At 35.4% G+C, this 17,863-nt stretch overlaps 2 protein-coding genes across 2 annotated transcripts in view; one reads left to right on the forward strand and one right to left on the reverse strand.

Moving 5' to 3' along the window:
• Positions 1-159: 159 nt before the first annotated feature.
• On the reverse strand, positions 160-2,945 carry LOC115239267 (septin-2). Its single transcript, XM_029813706.1, has 8 exons — positions 2,789-2,945; positions 2,101-2,218; positions 1,651-1,987; positions 1,449-1,560; positions 1,180-1,372; positions 960-1,087; positions 696-869; positions 160-588 (listed from the first exon to the last, which is right to left on the reverse strand). Exons 1-8 carry the CDS (start codon positions 2,921-2,923, stop codon positions 415-417), a joined length of 1,371 nt encoding a protein of 456 aa, XP_029669566.1. The 5' UTR covers positions 2,924-2,945; the 3' UTR covers positions 160-414.
• A 1,497-nt stretch (positions 2,946-4,442) lies between these two features.
• The window catches only part of LOC115239243 (neurobeachin), a 323,931-nt gene continuing 310,510 nt past the window's right edge, over positions 4,443-17,863 (forward strand). The window contains exon 1 of the mRNA XM_029813663.1: positions 4,443-5,045. Within this exon, the coding sequence (XP_029669523.1) occupies positions 4,887-5,045 (159 nt within the window). The 5' untranslated portion in view covers positions 4,443-4,886. The remainder of the gene's footprint in view (positions 5,046-17,863) is intronic.

Here is a 17,863-nt window from a genome sequence, read left to right on the forward strand (position 1 = left end):
TATTTTGTTAAAAAGTTTTTATTGTAATATATTTTTTAAAATTACTTTTTTTTTTTAATTGATAATAGGTTATAGGGAGATGTATTTTTTTTATATATATACTAAATATATATTTCAATATACAGATTAAAATTGATTACAAATTAATTTACAAATAAACTTTTGATTAAACATATTTTTTTCTTATTCAGGTTATTTCTACATAATATGAATCAAATGTGACTCATATAATCCTTAGAAAAATTTTTGGTATGTATTTGATTAAATATACTATAATAAAATACACAATAATATAAAATCAGATATACAGTAATTAAAGTAATAATACTATTATTACTATTATTGGATAATGCAATTAAAATGAGTGATTATATTCAAATGGTATAAAAAGATGTATTTGTGACGAAATATTCTTTACTTCTTTTTGCTTTTGCCTAATGTTAGCGTATGATGTTGGGGTTGCTGCGCAAACTGCGCTTTTCGTCGATTAAATTCCAGTATATCATCCTCAAGTTTCTTACGACTTTCTTCTAATTTCTTTTTTTCTTCTGTATGATCTTTCTTTAACTTGTCAAATTTACTGTGCAGCTAAAGTATATAAGAAAATCAATAAAAAATATAACAAAATTAGCAGTTATACTAAAATCATAAATATAATAATTTGGCATATATTGATACAATGAAAAAATTGTTACCTCTTTCTCTGCCTCCTTTAATTCAGCTTCTTTTTCCTTGACTCGAGCAACAAACATCTGTCGCATTTCATCTTCTTTTTGTTGCAATTCTTGCAAATGAATGGATCTCTTTGCTTCGCATGTCTGTTGAAAACTTACTGGTTTATTATCACTATCAACATCACTGAAACCCATCTAAAAATTCATAACAAGCGAATAAGAAAAAAATAATTCCCCATTTAAAATATTAATGTTTTAAAGTTTTCGACAAACAATATAACATACTTGTTCTAATCTCTTCTTTCGATAAAGTTCATAATGGCGACAGTGTGTTTTTTCACGCATGTCTTCCATATTAGTACTTATCAGCATCTCGCGTAGTTTTACGAAGTCACAATGAGATTCGTTTTCAACTATAATGTTTTAATATATAGAATGTTAATATACAGATATTTCTGATTTTTCTTCAAACTATAGATATTATGAATAAAATTTATTGCTTTACCTTGAACTGTACCCCATGGATATTGACGAGAACGCATCATTTTGTTGCCTACGCGAACGAAATCGGTACTGCCAACAACAGCGAACGGTACATGGGTGTTCATGGTGGTATTTATATCTGCTACAGTCTCATCATCAGTTGGAAACTGATAAATGTGTATTCCATTGTTTTGTAATTCAGATATGATTTTGCTCTGAAATACAAATATTAATAAAAGATTATAGCACAAACAAATGAATAAAAATAATTTCGATGGAAATGCAACATACCTTAAATTTTTGTAACTCAGTCTTTGATATTGTGTCTGCTTTAGCAATAATCGGAATGATATTAACTTTAGTATCCAATTTTTTCATGCATACTAGATCAATAGACTTCAAGCTAAAAGCATAAATATATATATGAGATTAAAGTAATCCTCATAATTTATTAATAATGAATGCAATTTGTATAAGATCAATGGACACTTACCCATGACCAGTAGGACATATGAAATAAAGGCAGATATGGATACGACTATCATGATAAGTTGCAAGATTGCGTTTGATTTTTAATTCTTCCTGCAAATAAGCTTCAAATTGTGCATCTATATAATCAACAACTGCTTTAAAACTGTCTTCTTTATTAATTTGGTCACCGTAACCAACTGTGTCAACAATAGTTAGCTTCAGTCTAACATTACTTTCTTGCAGCTCATAGGTATGTGCTTTAAGCTTTACTGATGGCAAATTATGAGGGCTAGGACTAGATTCAAAGCTTGTATTAAAGAGAGAATCCATAAGCGTGGATTTTCCAAGTCCAGTTTCACCTGTCAACATATATATAAATTAGGTCTAAATATATACCATAAATTATTAAATAAACCTATATTAAATAAACATATAGCAGAAATTATTAAAATTAGATTAACATTTTTCGTACCAATACAGAGAATATTGAATAAAAATCCATTTTGTACTGATTTATTCACCAACTGACTGGGTAAACTGTCAAATCCGACATGACCTGACAATTTTAGGGTACGCAGCATAGACTCCATCTAATAATTGAAACTATGTGTCACTATACTTGTGATAATCATTATATTTTAGAGAGGAAATAAAAAAGAAAGAGAGATTAGAGAGAGAGAAAGATAAAGAAAATGACAATTGTGTCCATAAGTGGATGAAATAAATGCATTGGAGGAATGCTCAACTTGATGTACAGTTATGTGATGATTCCAGAGAGCCAACACCCTTGGATTTATGATACACAGCCTTGTATGTATAGATCTAGATATCCTGTTATAGTTATGTACAACAATATTAAAGATGCTTCAATAAAATGTGTAAGAAAACGAATAAAAAAAAAAAACTTATAATTGATAAATACGGATATAATAATTCTGTTTTGAGATAAAAGACTTTTAAATGCTTTCAATGCGAAAATGTATTAAACAGAAAGGAATTTCCTAGAGATAGATCACATGCATCAGAGTTCGAGATGACAGTGACAGATATGACTCATATGACTCGTTTATTTAATGAAATAATATAATGCTACGCTTATAGCGAAAATTCTCAGCAAAAAAAGGAGGATCGATGTAAAGATGAGGAAATTGTTATAGTACCTTAGCACGGTCAATATCCTCTGTCGCCATTTTTCCTGCGACTTCGTTGCGAACACGACGCGAACAAGTATGGGCAGAGGCAGAGAGAAGCCCGAGAACAGCAGCCATCCCGAATCGAAGATTTTCGTGGGACATTTATCAAGTCTCGTTTAATACTGCCATCTACATTCATTTCGGAGGTCATAGAATTATGTAACCAAGATTATGTCTCGACACTGTCGGTAAAATCATTGTTTGATCTATCAGGATCGACAATGATTTTAAAAATTGACTAATGTCGAAAAATTACCCTGATTATATAATTCCATGTAGCTGCTAACATTGATGCAAATGGCAATATTAAACGAGGTTTGGTAAAATGCCAGGATGGCTGCTCTCACAGGTATTTTCGACCGAGATCGCTCTCTGGTACTTTTGACTGAAATTGTGACTCATAACTAGCTTCAACTCGGAGTACGCATGCTCTTATTGCAGTTGTCGACGTGAAATATTATTAATAGGGCGTAGAGTGTAATGGCAATTAAAGTGGACTCGAGCCCATAAATTGGTTTGATTAAGTTTGATTTGTGCATCGTAAATTCCATTCATGATTTATTATCACACGTAGCATAAAACTATAACACGAGATAATTTTTTTTTTTTTTTTTTTTTTTTTTTTTTTTTTTTAAATTTTTTTTTTTTTTTTTTATAACAGCATTGCTTTCCAATTAAACGGCATTCTACTTTTCGCGTAATCGTGAATATTGCTCCCGGATATTGTCTTCACACAACGCTGATTGTGTTTTTTTTTTTTTAATACACACGGCTGGCGTTTAATAAATGGCATGATGTCCATTTGGAGATATCGTTCATATTTTCGCATTTCGTTTTTCATCGATAAAATGTTTCTTTGTTTACGGAATCTTCTGTTATTAACGATTTATGTTTTATCATGCAAAATTTTATTACAAAAAATGTATTGCGTGCGTTGAGATAATATCAGATTCGAGATAATATTAATATAGATACTTTAATTTGATTCGATTAAGATTAAAATGTAATTAATTTATCCTATACGTTAAAAATATATCTCGTAAAATAATTAACCACGTTTGTTTACTAACTTAAGTTTGAAGAATATAAATCAATTTATATAAGCTTTTGAATAAGAATTGAAAGAAGATTAAAGGAGATTGATATATAAGTACAGTCTTGGAAGTAAACAACTGTGATACTGAGGATAGAATAAATTAAGCAGTTCAAGAAACTCTAGGATGTATACACCACGGCTGGATAATTTTGAAACCAAGTACATTTTGAAACTTCCTCTGTTATCGTGCCTAGCGACGCATAATCGACACAGCATTTACATAAATGCATCGGGCAAGTGCAGTCAACTGCAATAAATTGAACTTTACTAAACTCTCTTCCAAAATTGAGTTTTCCTAAGTCGTTTTATCCCGTTGATTACCTATTATCTATTTACAGCGTATATATTATACATATTATGTATTTCTTGTAGAAAAGATTCTATCTCATCAGTATAACAAAATAATAGTATAATGAGATGATAAAATAATATAGCATATGAAGTTTTTTGTCTCTTTTCAATTCTAGTTTTCAGAGAGAGAGATGTATAATTAATTAAACCTCAATTAATAATAATAAATATTTTATCATTATTATAATATAATTTTGATATCGACGCGCGTTTCAGACAGAAACGGGCAATTAAGTTTCAATTAGCTTTGACATTCGTAAATGTTTTCCTACTACCGCGAATAATTTCTACATCGATGCGAGTTTGTATATTCCGCCGACATGCGCTCGACGCTATCCGCTAAGCGTCGTCGCGGCGCCGGACGTTTGGTAACGCCGGCATGCGCGTGTGTGTACGGCGGTGTCACTGCCTAGGAACATTCGGGCCGGCGTGGCTGGCAGACCCCTCACAACAGTGACCACTTTCTAACATGGCAGATCAATTTGTGTTGTATTATCATGTGACGGCGAAACGCTCCCGTTGATAGGACCGTAACCTCGTGCGAGAAGCGATCCTAGTCTCGGTTAGCTCGCGAGTGTTAACGCGCGGCGCGACGCGGTCGCGTTAAACGTCGTCGCGATGGCGGACCTCAAGAGCCCGCCGTTTAGTGACATCAAGCGGCCCGAGGAGGTGGTTGCGATGGCGATGAACGACAGCCTCAAGTTCGCCGTGCTGATCGGCCTGATCGAGGTGGGACAGGTGTCGAATCGGGAGGTTGTCAACACCGTGCTACATCTGGTAAGTCTGAGTAAGCGCGCCGACCGACGGTGCGGTGCGAGATGCGCCCGGTATCGTCGCCGACGACGTAGTCGTCGACCTCGGTACCGCGGCTTCGCCTAGGCGCGATTCCCGCCGTCTCGTCGCCGTCGCGACAACGATCGCCGCTCGATGACAGTTCAACTGTCAAACGCTTGACTCCGCGCGATCGTCTCCGGCGACGATGCGCCGTGTCGGAGTCCGCTTCTCCACGAGAATCGTCCTCGTCCTCGATCGGGAAATCGCGGCTTCTATACACGCTCTTTGGCCGCGTGTTTTTTTTTTTTCCGATTTAGCTTGTATGTATATCATTTATTATATGTCGATCGCGTCAGCAGCTAGCCGACCTTGGAAGTTTATTAGCATAGTTTCACCTTTTACATTACATCGATGATGTTAAATTTTCCTCGTCTTAATCGTTCTACTCCGATTTTGTATATCGGAGAAATATTGTCATTATATCTTTATATTTTAGCAATATATTTGACAATGACTATTTGTTTTATATTTTACAATTGCATTATCACATTTATGTTTATTGCGATAGTGAAGAGAATTAACTTAAGGTTAAATATATTAAAACGGTAACTTTTAATGCAAACATTGAGACGCTTTCGATCCGCGCGATGTGTTATTCCGCCTCAGCAATGGACCATATTCCGTAATTGCATCGCATATTTAATCCCAAAATGTGTCGCATGATAATCGGCACGTCAATTGCCATAATGGGCAAACAGATGCTAGAATTGGCGGCCGTGTTCACTAAATATGGGAAGTGTGTACATTTTAGCGTCTGCAACGTCATACATAATTACGCAAGCGTGATTATCGTATTTGCAGATAGATGGATGAGTTGCGATTTTACAGTCTATGAGACATTGTCTATGTCGACTCAGCCTACGTTATCGCTTCGCCTATAACTTGTCGATCTTTTCACAGAACATGACGTATACCTGTCATTAAAGAAAATAGCTGGGAATGCGAATCTCCGGTGGATGAATCGAGGTGTGCGAATCTTAGTCGTTTTCTTTTATCGCCGAGAATGATCGCGCGCTTTATTCGCGTCGCGTCGCGTATTATTGCCCCGCATTTATTTCGCAACGGCATTGCGCGATCACGCTTACGTGGATTTTTACGTGGCCACGTAGAACGACGTGTTCTTATCAGCGCCGCTTGTCGATCGTTCTTCGCGTCGAACTCGCGCTGTCGCGATATAATATCGAATGTTATTATCGAAAGATCGAGCGCGCGTGTTGAATCAGTCGCGACTGAATCGCGCCAAATTTATCACGCGAGAGGAATCGTATCATCGTATCATTCGTCGATGAGCCTCTGGCACGGAATGGTCGGAGCACGCATAAACGCGCGTACGCGTGAACCCACGAAACACTCATCCGCAAATATCTCGCACGTGGCGCCGATTAACGACTGGCGTCAGGTCGGCTCTGCGCGAGCTGCATTTAAAGTCACTTATGCTATCATCGGGCCTGCCGTTGTTCGAACACGCGTTTCTTCTCGAACTTATAGACCCTCTCGTAACTTTTATGTTTATATTTAACCTCGTTCGATATAGCCTCTCTCGAGCGCTTGGAAGGACGTATATCGTTCGCGTGAACTGGAGCACCCCCTTCTTTGAAGGAATACTTGTATAAAATATACAAAAAAAATCTATATATTTTTTGTCACAACTTAATCTTAAAACGGTTGCAATTTTTATATAGCTTTAATTAAATTTAATCCATTTGCAAGATTAATAATGTTAAAGAATGTTTGCGCAATATGTGCTATTTGCTTGCTTTGAATAAACATTATTATCGCTATTGTGATTATGATATCAACTATTTGGAATAAGCACATATAAGTTATTCAAATTGCAAATGCAAATTTTATTATAGGACGATAATAACAGGCGTAAGCTCGGAATACCTGGTTTATTATATTATATTTGCTATATGCGCCTATTACTAGTATTTCTGAATTGTGCGTGTACGCACGAAATGTATGTATTGCATTTGTATTCTCGCAAACAATTCGTATTTTGGCATTGGTTGAATATTCCATATTATCGATTTTGGTTACATTATTATTCTCTCGTTCTCTTTCTCTTTCTCTCTCTTCCTCGCCTTCGACATTTTTGTGTGTAAGCAAAAATTGATTTCCTGCGATAATACATTCGTCATCAGTTAATAGCATATCTGTCGCGATTATTAACGATCAAGGTAAAGGCAGGTGTGACCGTTCTGAAGGCTAATATCGAACAGCACAAGTTTCGTTCGATCTCAAATTGATTAGTGTTGTCCGCAGTCACGCGAATTAATGTCTATTGCATAAGCTACGGCATTTAATCTTCGTGCAGAAATTGCGAATGTGTTAAATCGTTACACATGAAATATGTAATTGAAAAGCTGTAAAGTATTTATATTGATATTCGATTATTATACTACATTTCACATAGCTCTTTTGTGGTTGTTTTAAAGTGGCACAGTTGTTTCGCAAAATTTTACTTGAATTTTGTGATATTTGTATTTAAATTTTGCGCGTTATAATAATTGTAACAATTGGAAAAATTTGAATAATGTTACTTTACCATTTTATATCGCATGTAACATTATGTAGGAACAACTTTTAATATAAATTTTACATTTAGAGAGCGAGTCATTTTATCGGGAAGATTAATATTAGCATCTTAAATTTAATATTTTAACTTTTTTAAATTAATTAAAATACTCTTAAGATTTTTTAAAAATTTATATGAACGTAATAATTTAAAGCTTGATATATTGATGATATATTTGATTATATCAAATTACCATTGGGTGTGAGTTTATTTTCGCATTTACAACATATTAATGTGAAACGTGATGTAAAAACACATCGGTGATTTTAAAACACGATATAAAAATACGTATATAAAAATGCTGTCAAGAGATTAGATGAATAGTATTAGATTGTGCTGCAAATTTTTTAGACAAATGTTTTATTAGCTTCTTTAATGCTTCTTTAAGTTGTATAATGTTTGATTAGTTTTTGTTATATATAATCGATATTTATAATCAATTTATATGTGAAACAATACATTAGAAAATATTAATTACAACAATGATAATTATATATATATATATATATATATATATATATTAAATGTAACAAAAAAATTGTATTAAAATGATTGTTCCATTTTATTCCAAAAAACTCATTTTTTCGCAAAGCAATATGCGTTTTGTTTTTCCTAAATCTGATTTTTTCTATTTAATAAAATATTCCTAATAGGCCATTTTGCCATCAATTGACGGTAGCTTGTACAATTGGTAATCGACGCAATGCGTTTACATATTTGGCATCGATCGATATGATGAATGTCAGTGCAATAACCAGGTGCAAATTTGCGACTCCAATTCATCACCTGATATTATTCATACCAGCTCGATTGTGTTCTACATCATTGTTCCACATTACTCTATGAGCCACTTATAGTTTATATATATATAGTCACTTTTTACAAAATATTTTATTTATACTTATGACATAGTTTTGTGCCGTGTGCGCGCAGCTTTGACCATTGTGTAGTCGGTGTTAATCGATTTGGCTGCACATATCGTCTACATGCAAGCTTATTTTCAACCTCGGTGGGGTTCGTATCGGTAGCTTCTATTTACTTCCCTTCATTTACCTTTAGCGAAACGTTTTACGCACGATATTCATTTTTATATTATAAAATATAAGCGCGCTGGATACACGATAAATCTTTTTTACTATAAATAATTAAAGATTTTACTCTAATGTCCATTGTGAAAATAAAGTTATGACCATAGCTATACTCTGGATTATTCTCATAAATTTGATTTTTAAATAGAAAGAAGTGGAATATAAATCTTTTAATGATATTTCGGTTATATATATTTTAAAACTTATCATAATATTTTTTTATTATACCTTTTAATATTAAACACAGCAGGAAAAAGAGAAAGAAAAAAATAATTTTAGATAAATGATATTTTTTTATTTATATTAATATCTTCTAACTTTTTGATATTGTTTTAATGACGTGTCGTTATTAAACAAGAATGAAAATAGATAATTATTTTGCGGCCAACACACAATTTTACTTATTTTATGATATCTCGTTTCTGCATGTTGACACAATTTTTACATCTTAATTATTTCATTTCATATTCACTATCAATTCTTTTAATTAATTGAGCAAGTGTACCACGACGGCGATAACAAACCGCGCAGGTTGCTTGTTTGTTCAGTACGCGTTTCTCGAACCTCTTAACATCGAAGCAATGTATTATATTCGCGACGGTATTAATCGTTTTACATTCGCGACCCGCTGTAATCTTCCGCGATAATGGATTGTCGTAGCGAAGTAGTCCCTCGGTCGAATAAGCGATATCCGCGATTTCACGTACCGTCGATAGTCCGTTGCTAATTGATCGAACAAAAGCGTGATTTTGCAATTTCCATATAAATGGAAATGTAGATGTCGATGTATTGTAAGAGCGAGAATACACGATCTATTGCCATTGCTTGTTTCTGCTTGTATATCGGGCGCGATCTATATATTTATCGATCATGGATTTCAACCATGCATGCGACGTGATGGACGTGCATGCGTTATGCTCACGTACTGGCTGACGCAAATTGTCCAATGGATGTAAATAATAGAGAAAGATGGATGGAGAAAGAGAGAGAGAGAGAAATGTAAATAATGTGCTAAATTTTGAAAACCTTATTTTTACACGAAAATGGAAAAGCGGCCCACAAATATTAGAAGCATAGACAGAAAAAGAACGATTTTTTTATTTGTGAAGAAGTGGCAAAATAACAAAATTTTATGATGTAACGAAAAATATAAAATTAGCATAAGTGATGCAATCTTATCTTTTATGTAATTATGTATCATGGTGCTCTGATAATGTAATAATTCCCGCGTCTATTTCAGCATACATTCCTTTTTTATAGGTGCTGCATAATTATATTTGTGCGCGTACAGAATTTCATTTAAAAACGGTGTAAAAAAAAAATACGGAATGCACATTATATACCCTAGGTAAATAAGCGCTCCGTATATGTGTGCATAAATATATCATGTTTTACAAATATAATAGCATGATATAATAATATAATATGTCTTAATTAATATTATGATGTTACATTTTTAAAAGAATACGTGGAATTTATTGATTCTGTGTAGTTCTCCTACAATGTCGGGATAAACGTTATTAACATATTTATTTTGGGGACTTCACTAGATCGATTTTATCGAAGCTTCGGGCATTTAACGAACGTACGCACAATGTCGTTTGCTTCATATTATTTTCCCTCGTGCGAAATACGTGATAGAAGAGCGTTAATTGACGTACGGTCTACGAATAATGTCCATTCAAACACAATCGTCAAATGCACACTGTGCATAATACCGTTTTGTAATGGCTGTCTGACCGCTGTATCATTAAGCTTTGTATATACACCTCCGGCCGATTCGATTCGCGCAATTTGACCAATGCTCGTCCTAATCGTGATTTTGCGGCAACGAGAACACTTTACATTTTACACAATACTAATACATTTTATGAATTTGATGAACTCTTTAATTAACTCGTCAGAATGGTTATTAATTAAATCGAAGACGGGCCACGCTTATTTATCTCTCAACACGAAACGATCGACAAGCACTATCGGCAGACATCGGCGCGGGCTGAAGTCTCGATAAGAGGAAGATATCTTTACAGTAAAAATCGCACTTTTTTGTTTGAAGTAAACGTTTTAAGCATTTGACGCATGATTAAGCTGTACTTATAAAATAACACGTGTTTTGTTATGTGAAAGCTTTAAAAATGATAACATAAATCTTGGATAAATACATCTCTTTTTTCTCATTTTTTTATTTCGTCTCTTGGGCCCGATTCAAGCAAATATTGTGTGATATCCAAGCGACATTCTCTCTCATATTTACGAGCAGGATATACGGTTTGCCTCCTTTCTATGCGCGTAGGCGTGACTTGCGTGTCACACGGCTATTGATTATCTCAGTTTGGAGATCCGCCGTCACGCGTAGCATCGATTATTAAGTATTAAAAATGCGCGCTTACGGAATGCTCTACGGAAATGTTTGGAGAACGTACTACGTGCTGACGGTATCAACATAGGAGCAAACAACGAGGAGCGATGCGCCTAACGAGTTAGTCTGTAAATTAAATTTTCCTTCGTTCTCTCGTTTTATGATGCAGGTGTACCTTTGTCGACGTGAAACTATAGCAAATTCGTTTATATAACAAATAATACTGTTACAGTGACAGGATCTGAAAAAAAAGTAATATACACATGCATATTACGTCGCACATTGAAGGAAAGAAAATGCTTTTTTTTTTATTATAGATTTTTTGATCATTATCATCATTTGAAGGGGCAATTAATAAATATTGCTCCATCAATTAATTAAAATATTTAAGTATGAAAACGCATCGCGTCAGTTAATCAGATATCGCCAAGAAAAGCGAAACGCACATGCGTGCAGTCAGTAGCATGACTGGTGTTGGAACGGCGATGACATAACTGCGTCTTAACTTGATAAATTAATTGTGGTTGCGGTAACAGGTTGCATAGCGGATGCCGGCCGTGGCTGTATTCGCAGCGCATATGTCTATACAGGCATTAAGCCATTATCAAATCATAAGCGTCGCGTAACCGTAGTTTGGCAATGTCCTTGTTTGTCAAGACAATACTGTCGAGATGTCAACGCGTTATAAGGCATCGCATATGTGAAATTAGCGATATTGCTCAGTTTTCTGCATAATGGCAACAGACAATGCAATGACGCGGTAAATAGCTAAGTTAATGGAATGCGCCGCGATGTGAATAATGATGCAAAGTTAAAAATTATACCATTTTTCCATACTAAAATTTTACAGGCAGAATTCTAAAGACGGAGCGCCATAATACTTCTTCATAATAAATATTACTATAGCTATGAGCATGCATTTTTGATACGAATATATTTTACAGATAAAAATTTAATTTGCAGACAAGGTAAACCTTCTACCTTGATAAAAAGTTATAAAGAATTATTATTGAACGTGTTTTTCGCCAGAGCCATTTGCAAAGGACCTGCACGATGTGATTAATGAAAGGCATTATTTCCGTCCATTAATTTTCATCCCGCACGTGTATTTGTAGAAGCGCCGTTCCAACGATCGCGTTTGCCGTAGCGCGAATCATTAATTACGATTTAACGACAACCGGCTGTATTTCAGTATGCGGCGAGATATCGATAATGGCTGCTCTTATATCGGTGCATATCTCCCCGGAGAGACTCTGAGTGATAAGCAAAGTTGTTATCGACACGACGGACTTAATCGCGATAATCTCGCGGGACCTCGCGTTGCACGTATACTTATATTCCGACTTCATGCGACCATCGCGTTGGTCGAGTTTATGTCTGACTGTATTACCGTTCTTACCGAGCTCTTTGCATGCACGCATTTATTTGTATTAATGTATTTATGTATTTATCCACACGGAATGACGAAGAAGGAAGAGCCTTTAATTGTCTACATGAGATAGCGAATACGTGTTAATAGCGCCTAATGTTTTTATAAAAATCAATGACTGATTAGTCGGAAATTGATATACTTTAAAGAGAAATTATCATTTTTCATTAATTTGCAGTTGATTTGTACAAATACATAAGGAATTATTAAGAATTTTTAATAACACGTCATGTAGCCAATTAGATTCGTTCTTTCTTACTATTAATCATACAAGGATCAGGTAATATTGATCCTGGCTATCGACACATGAGCACTTATACGATTAATGGTTCAAGTTACATTGACGGCATCGATTAAACCATCATTGTTTTTGTCCTATCATTTGTAAAATATGTCATAATATCACTTTACTTTGTAACACGAGCGATAAAGAAAGCGGATGGTTGCAGTTCCTCAAGGAGTTTTTTGAGACACAGAGAGAAGCTCCTTGTTCTTCGTAATTTCCGGCAACACATTTGCCGATTATATCGGAATATCCTAATAATATCGGTGCCGCCTGCTCGAGGAGGCAGGAAAACTCTTTAAGAATTTTTAATAACGCGTCATGTAGCCAATTAGATTCGTTCTTTCTTACTATTAATCATACAAGGATCAGGTAATATTGATCCTGGCTATCGACACATGAGCACTTATACGATTAATGGTTCAAGTTACATTGACGGCATCGATTAAACCATCATTGTTTTTGTCCTATCATTTGTAAAATATGTCATAATATCACTTTACTTTGTAACACGAGCGATAAAGAAAGCGGATGGTTGCAGTTCCTCAAGGAGTTTTTTGAGACACAGAGAGAAGCTCCTTGTTCTTCGTAATTTCCGGCAACACATTTGCCGATTATATCGGAATATCCTAATAATATCGGTGCCGCCTGCTCGAGGAGGCAGGAAAACTCTCAACGAACGAGATATAGCAAGCGCTCGGGGATGTAAACGTCTCTGCCTCTCATTGTCGAGAGCGAAAGGGGACGGCGGTAGTTAGTTGCGAAGAGATGAAAGGACTATTGAACGTTCAGCCTCAGCTTTTCAAAGCCGAGAGGCTATTGGCATTACGCGAAACGAGATATCCAATAACTTCGTTTTTTACAATTAACGAAGCGAACGTATCAAAGGATGGCCGGTGATGCGTAAGCTTCATTGATGACGATATTCGCGAGCCAATGTTCAATAACGTGCCATTACTCGAGAACTCGATTCTGTTGTTTTAACGCTCGAAATGCAATAGTGACGTCGCGTATATCTGAAAATTATATGTACGCTGTAAACGCTAACGCACTATTATATACGGAACTAAAATTGACGGTAATGTTTTTTTTTTATCGAAAAAAACATTTTTGACACACACACGCACACACACACATACGCTATTCTTTTTTAAAGTCTTTCAGGGATTATCGTGTTTTATTGTAAAATGTATTTTTTATTTTATATGTAATATATAAAAATTATGCGAACCGAGAATAAATTATTATATTTATATTTTCTTTTGTATTTATGTAAACAATAACCCAAGCGCTTGTACAACTCAATTCCTTGCTTTTCGATAGTTTGGATTTTGAAAAAATTTATGAAACAAGGAGAGAGTGAATGTTATGAACCAATTCATACATTCATCTCAAAATATTTGCTCACAGAAGGATTCATATATTTTATTGTTGAAGAGAAAGATATATATATTATTTTTTAATATCTCTGTATAAATTGTCCAACAATTCATCTTTGAAAATATACATATTGAAGGTTTTTGATAGAAAAGCTGTGAGAGAAATAACAGTGCAGAAGATTTTGGCACCAGTCCATCTGCATTTACTGTGGACCCCTTTCAACGTTTAGGCCAACGACTGTAAAGCTCATCCGCAGATATATGCGCAACGATGCACCGTTGTGCAATGCGGTTTAGTTCGAATTTCCAATAGAAAGCAATTTTTTCAAGCACTCCAGGTTCGAGCTTAATAGACATTTTGAGCGGATAACCGAAGAAGATCCCCCTTTAAAACCTCGAAACCATTCCACTGGATTCCCGCAGGAATACGAAATGTTTATTGTGAATGACAGTATTTCGTAGGACAAAAATGACTCGTGCTCTACGTTAGGTCGCTAGATATCGCACAACACCGATAGATGCTCTTATTAAAAAAGTTGCGTTCGATGTCATTGCAAGCGGTGGAAGTGTTTGGCACACTTCCAGATAAACTCTCTCTGCACGGAAACTTCTCCCTCGCTTGTGCGTTTGCATGAAAATTTCAAGGGTTCTTTGCCATGTCATAATCTTTGAAAAATCGCTTCTCTTATATTATTCGATTAATCTGCACCACTCGTTGTACGAGTTCATAGTCTTTAAGAGGAAATGCTAACAAGATTAGTCATAAAAGTATTAATACTGAAAAGATTGTTGAAGACCATGCTGAAAAAGTCATTTTTTCGATGTTCACGAAATCGATATGGCACGAGGCAAGAGAAGATTTATCTTTTCTCGCTATTACATTTTCCTGAATAGACATCAAAGAGCTGTCGTCATTATTATGGCAGATTTTTTCCAAGATGATCTTGCGGCGATTCCGTCGCGTTTCTCACGTAGGTGTGATGCGGAAACGGGGATCAAAGTCAATGGCGCACAACTTCGAGTGACCATTATCTACACTCGAAAAGATGCCATGAGAAGACGCGTGTGTCTGAGCATAAAATAGGGTGCATGATACGACGAGCGCTTCTAACAACATCGTAAAATCACAAACAAAACATTCTGGAGGATCATAAGGATACTTGAACTTTTAATTAAATCGTAATATCTTTTCTGATTATACAAAAAAAAAGATTATAACATAAGGCTGTTCTTGAGTTGTGAAAAAAACAAGATACCTCGATACCTTAATCGATCAGATGATTCGCTTAATCATGTCGTACTCTCTTTCTTCATGACATAGGCTTTTTATTAAAATATTTAGTATGCAAATCGCGCTTTGATCCGATAATATTTTTAAAGCTATCGTAAAAATTTCTGATATTGCTGCATGTACGATGTCCTCTGCGCGTATACGTTCTCTCTTCATACACTTTAATATCTTGATTGTGTTAACGGATGACACGTGTACGACAGAATAAAAAGTTATTGTATTCCACGCGGTTTACGCAGTAAAAGAGAACCTATTCTAGAATGCCGATGGAAACCACGCGATATGGGCGCTTTAATGTTTTTGTGTTTTACCTTGCCGTAATTTCTTGTCTGGCTAAATCGAGGACATTAATAATATAGCGGTATGAGAAAGACGCTGCGCGCGGAAGAGAGATATTAAACACATAGAAATGAATTGCAAGTCTTATTGCGGATAGTGGAAACACCGTTTAGTTTTCCCGGACATTATTTATTGCTATTATTTAATCCACTCTACGAGTCATTGTATTGTTGGATATTATAGAAAATAATTACCGACAAGCTCGGTATAATAGCGGATATTTTTCTGAAATTATACTAATGCGCATGCATTTGTGTAATTGTAAACTTATTCTTGGTACTCTTGTTTGTTCGAGAATTATTCGGTTACTCGAGATCTCTCATATTCAGGTCGCATTTGCATCATGATAGATTAATGAGTGTTTATATTTATATATATAATAATTGATAAAATGAATGTTTTTCGCATCGATATCGCTGACATCGTTTTTCGAATATTCGTGTCGTATGCGTGGATAATAATTTATTCAGATCATACGCCAACTTTCCATCAATTTGACGTATTCGGGATATTCAATTAATTATTTTATTGAATTTATTGAAAAACGACATGTCGGTGTGCTAAAATATTTATTTGGCGTATTCGCGCATCCTAACGCGAATTACACATGAATTACACAGAACGGTGTTAAAACCTGACCGGGCAAAAGATCCCGGGCTTAATAATTTATAGCATTTTGCAAGTTATCCAGAAACTGCTGTTCGGAAATAGGACTCTCGTGAATTATGGGGCGCGCGGATGTGCTATGCGTCAATATTTTAAACGATAATTTATTTCTTTCGTGGTTTTTATTATGGGTAGAAAGAGTTATAAAGACGCGCCTAACATCGTTATTTTTATGTCTTCCTGGATCAACAGATCGTAATTTTCGCAGATAGAAATTGCTATGGCGATGATGAAATGTTTTTGTGCCATTCCGCGACATGTGACATTGTACACATTCCTTGCAATCGAAATTTTGGGACGATAATATGTCGTGGTGTAAAAAATATATAAAATAGTATAAAATATTATATCTCTCATAGCTTGAAAGTAGAAAAAGAGAGAAATGGTCAGACATGTAGAGGATATTCGCTTCTTCGCCTCTAAATCACAAAATGATATCCGTTATCCTCCTTCCAAGATGTCGATATTACAACAACTAAAGTATTAGTAGTACTAAAATATTGCCGAAAGCTTTAAATCATTTCTTACTCTCTCGAGACAATATTAAATAAATATTGTTTCTCCCGGTGTGGTTACACATCAGATACAATATCTCGATGCAATCCCCGAGAGAAATCATAATCGTTTTTCGAGTGCGGAGGCTCGACTCTTGATGTCATGCGGAAGCAGCTTGACGATACGCATACTTCCGGCGAGATATACATCACATTCGATATACGGAGTATACGGGTGTAAGGAGATTCCGATGTCGCGCGCATAGCATCAGACTGATATATGCGATGCACCGGCTGTTGCTTGGATAATATTTCAAAAGAAAGAGAGGGACATGTAAGGAAAGCCGAGAGACAAATATTCTAGTCACTGCACGTGCACGCAGAATAGCGGAATGCAAAATTATTGGCATTGCTGTTGATCGCTTATATATAGTCGAGATGCAAAGCTTCTTCGCTAACGAAAAAGAGCGAGCCCGTCAGAAATGTATTTTCCACGTTTGATGTTTCATGTTGAGATGTTCCTCTTTTGCGGATTGAAAGTTCCAAGTTCGAAGTTCGAAGGGACGACGAAGCGGAAATGATCGGGATCTAATTTCAAAGACCATCAGGAACGGCGTGGGAAGGTAAAACTCTCTCTCGCTAATTCTTCGCACGAGGACGGGATTTGTTAAGTCCCATCCCCTAAATAAGCATCTTGTATCTGCATAAACCTGGCGCGGGATTGCGAACACGCTAAGAAAGCATGAGTAAGCGAACTCGTTCGTGAAGTAATTGTTACTTATCTTAGATGCGCCAGTCACTCTTTGCCATTTATAGACGATTGCTATCAGTTAATTATATAAATATCTAAGAGCG

Source organism: Formica exsecta, unplaced genomic scaffold, assembly GCF_003651465.1.
Source record: "Formica exsecta isolate Colony F162 unplaced genomic scaffold, ASM365146v1 scaffold37, whole genome shotgun sequence".
NCBI classification, from domain to species: Eukaryota; Metazoa; Arthropoda; class Insecta; order Hymenoptera; family Formicidae; genus Formica; species Formica exsecta.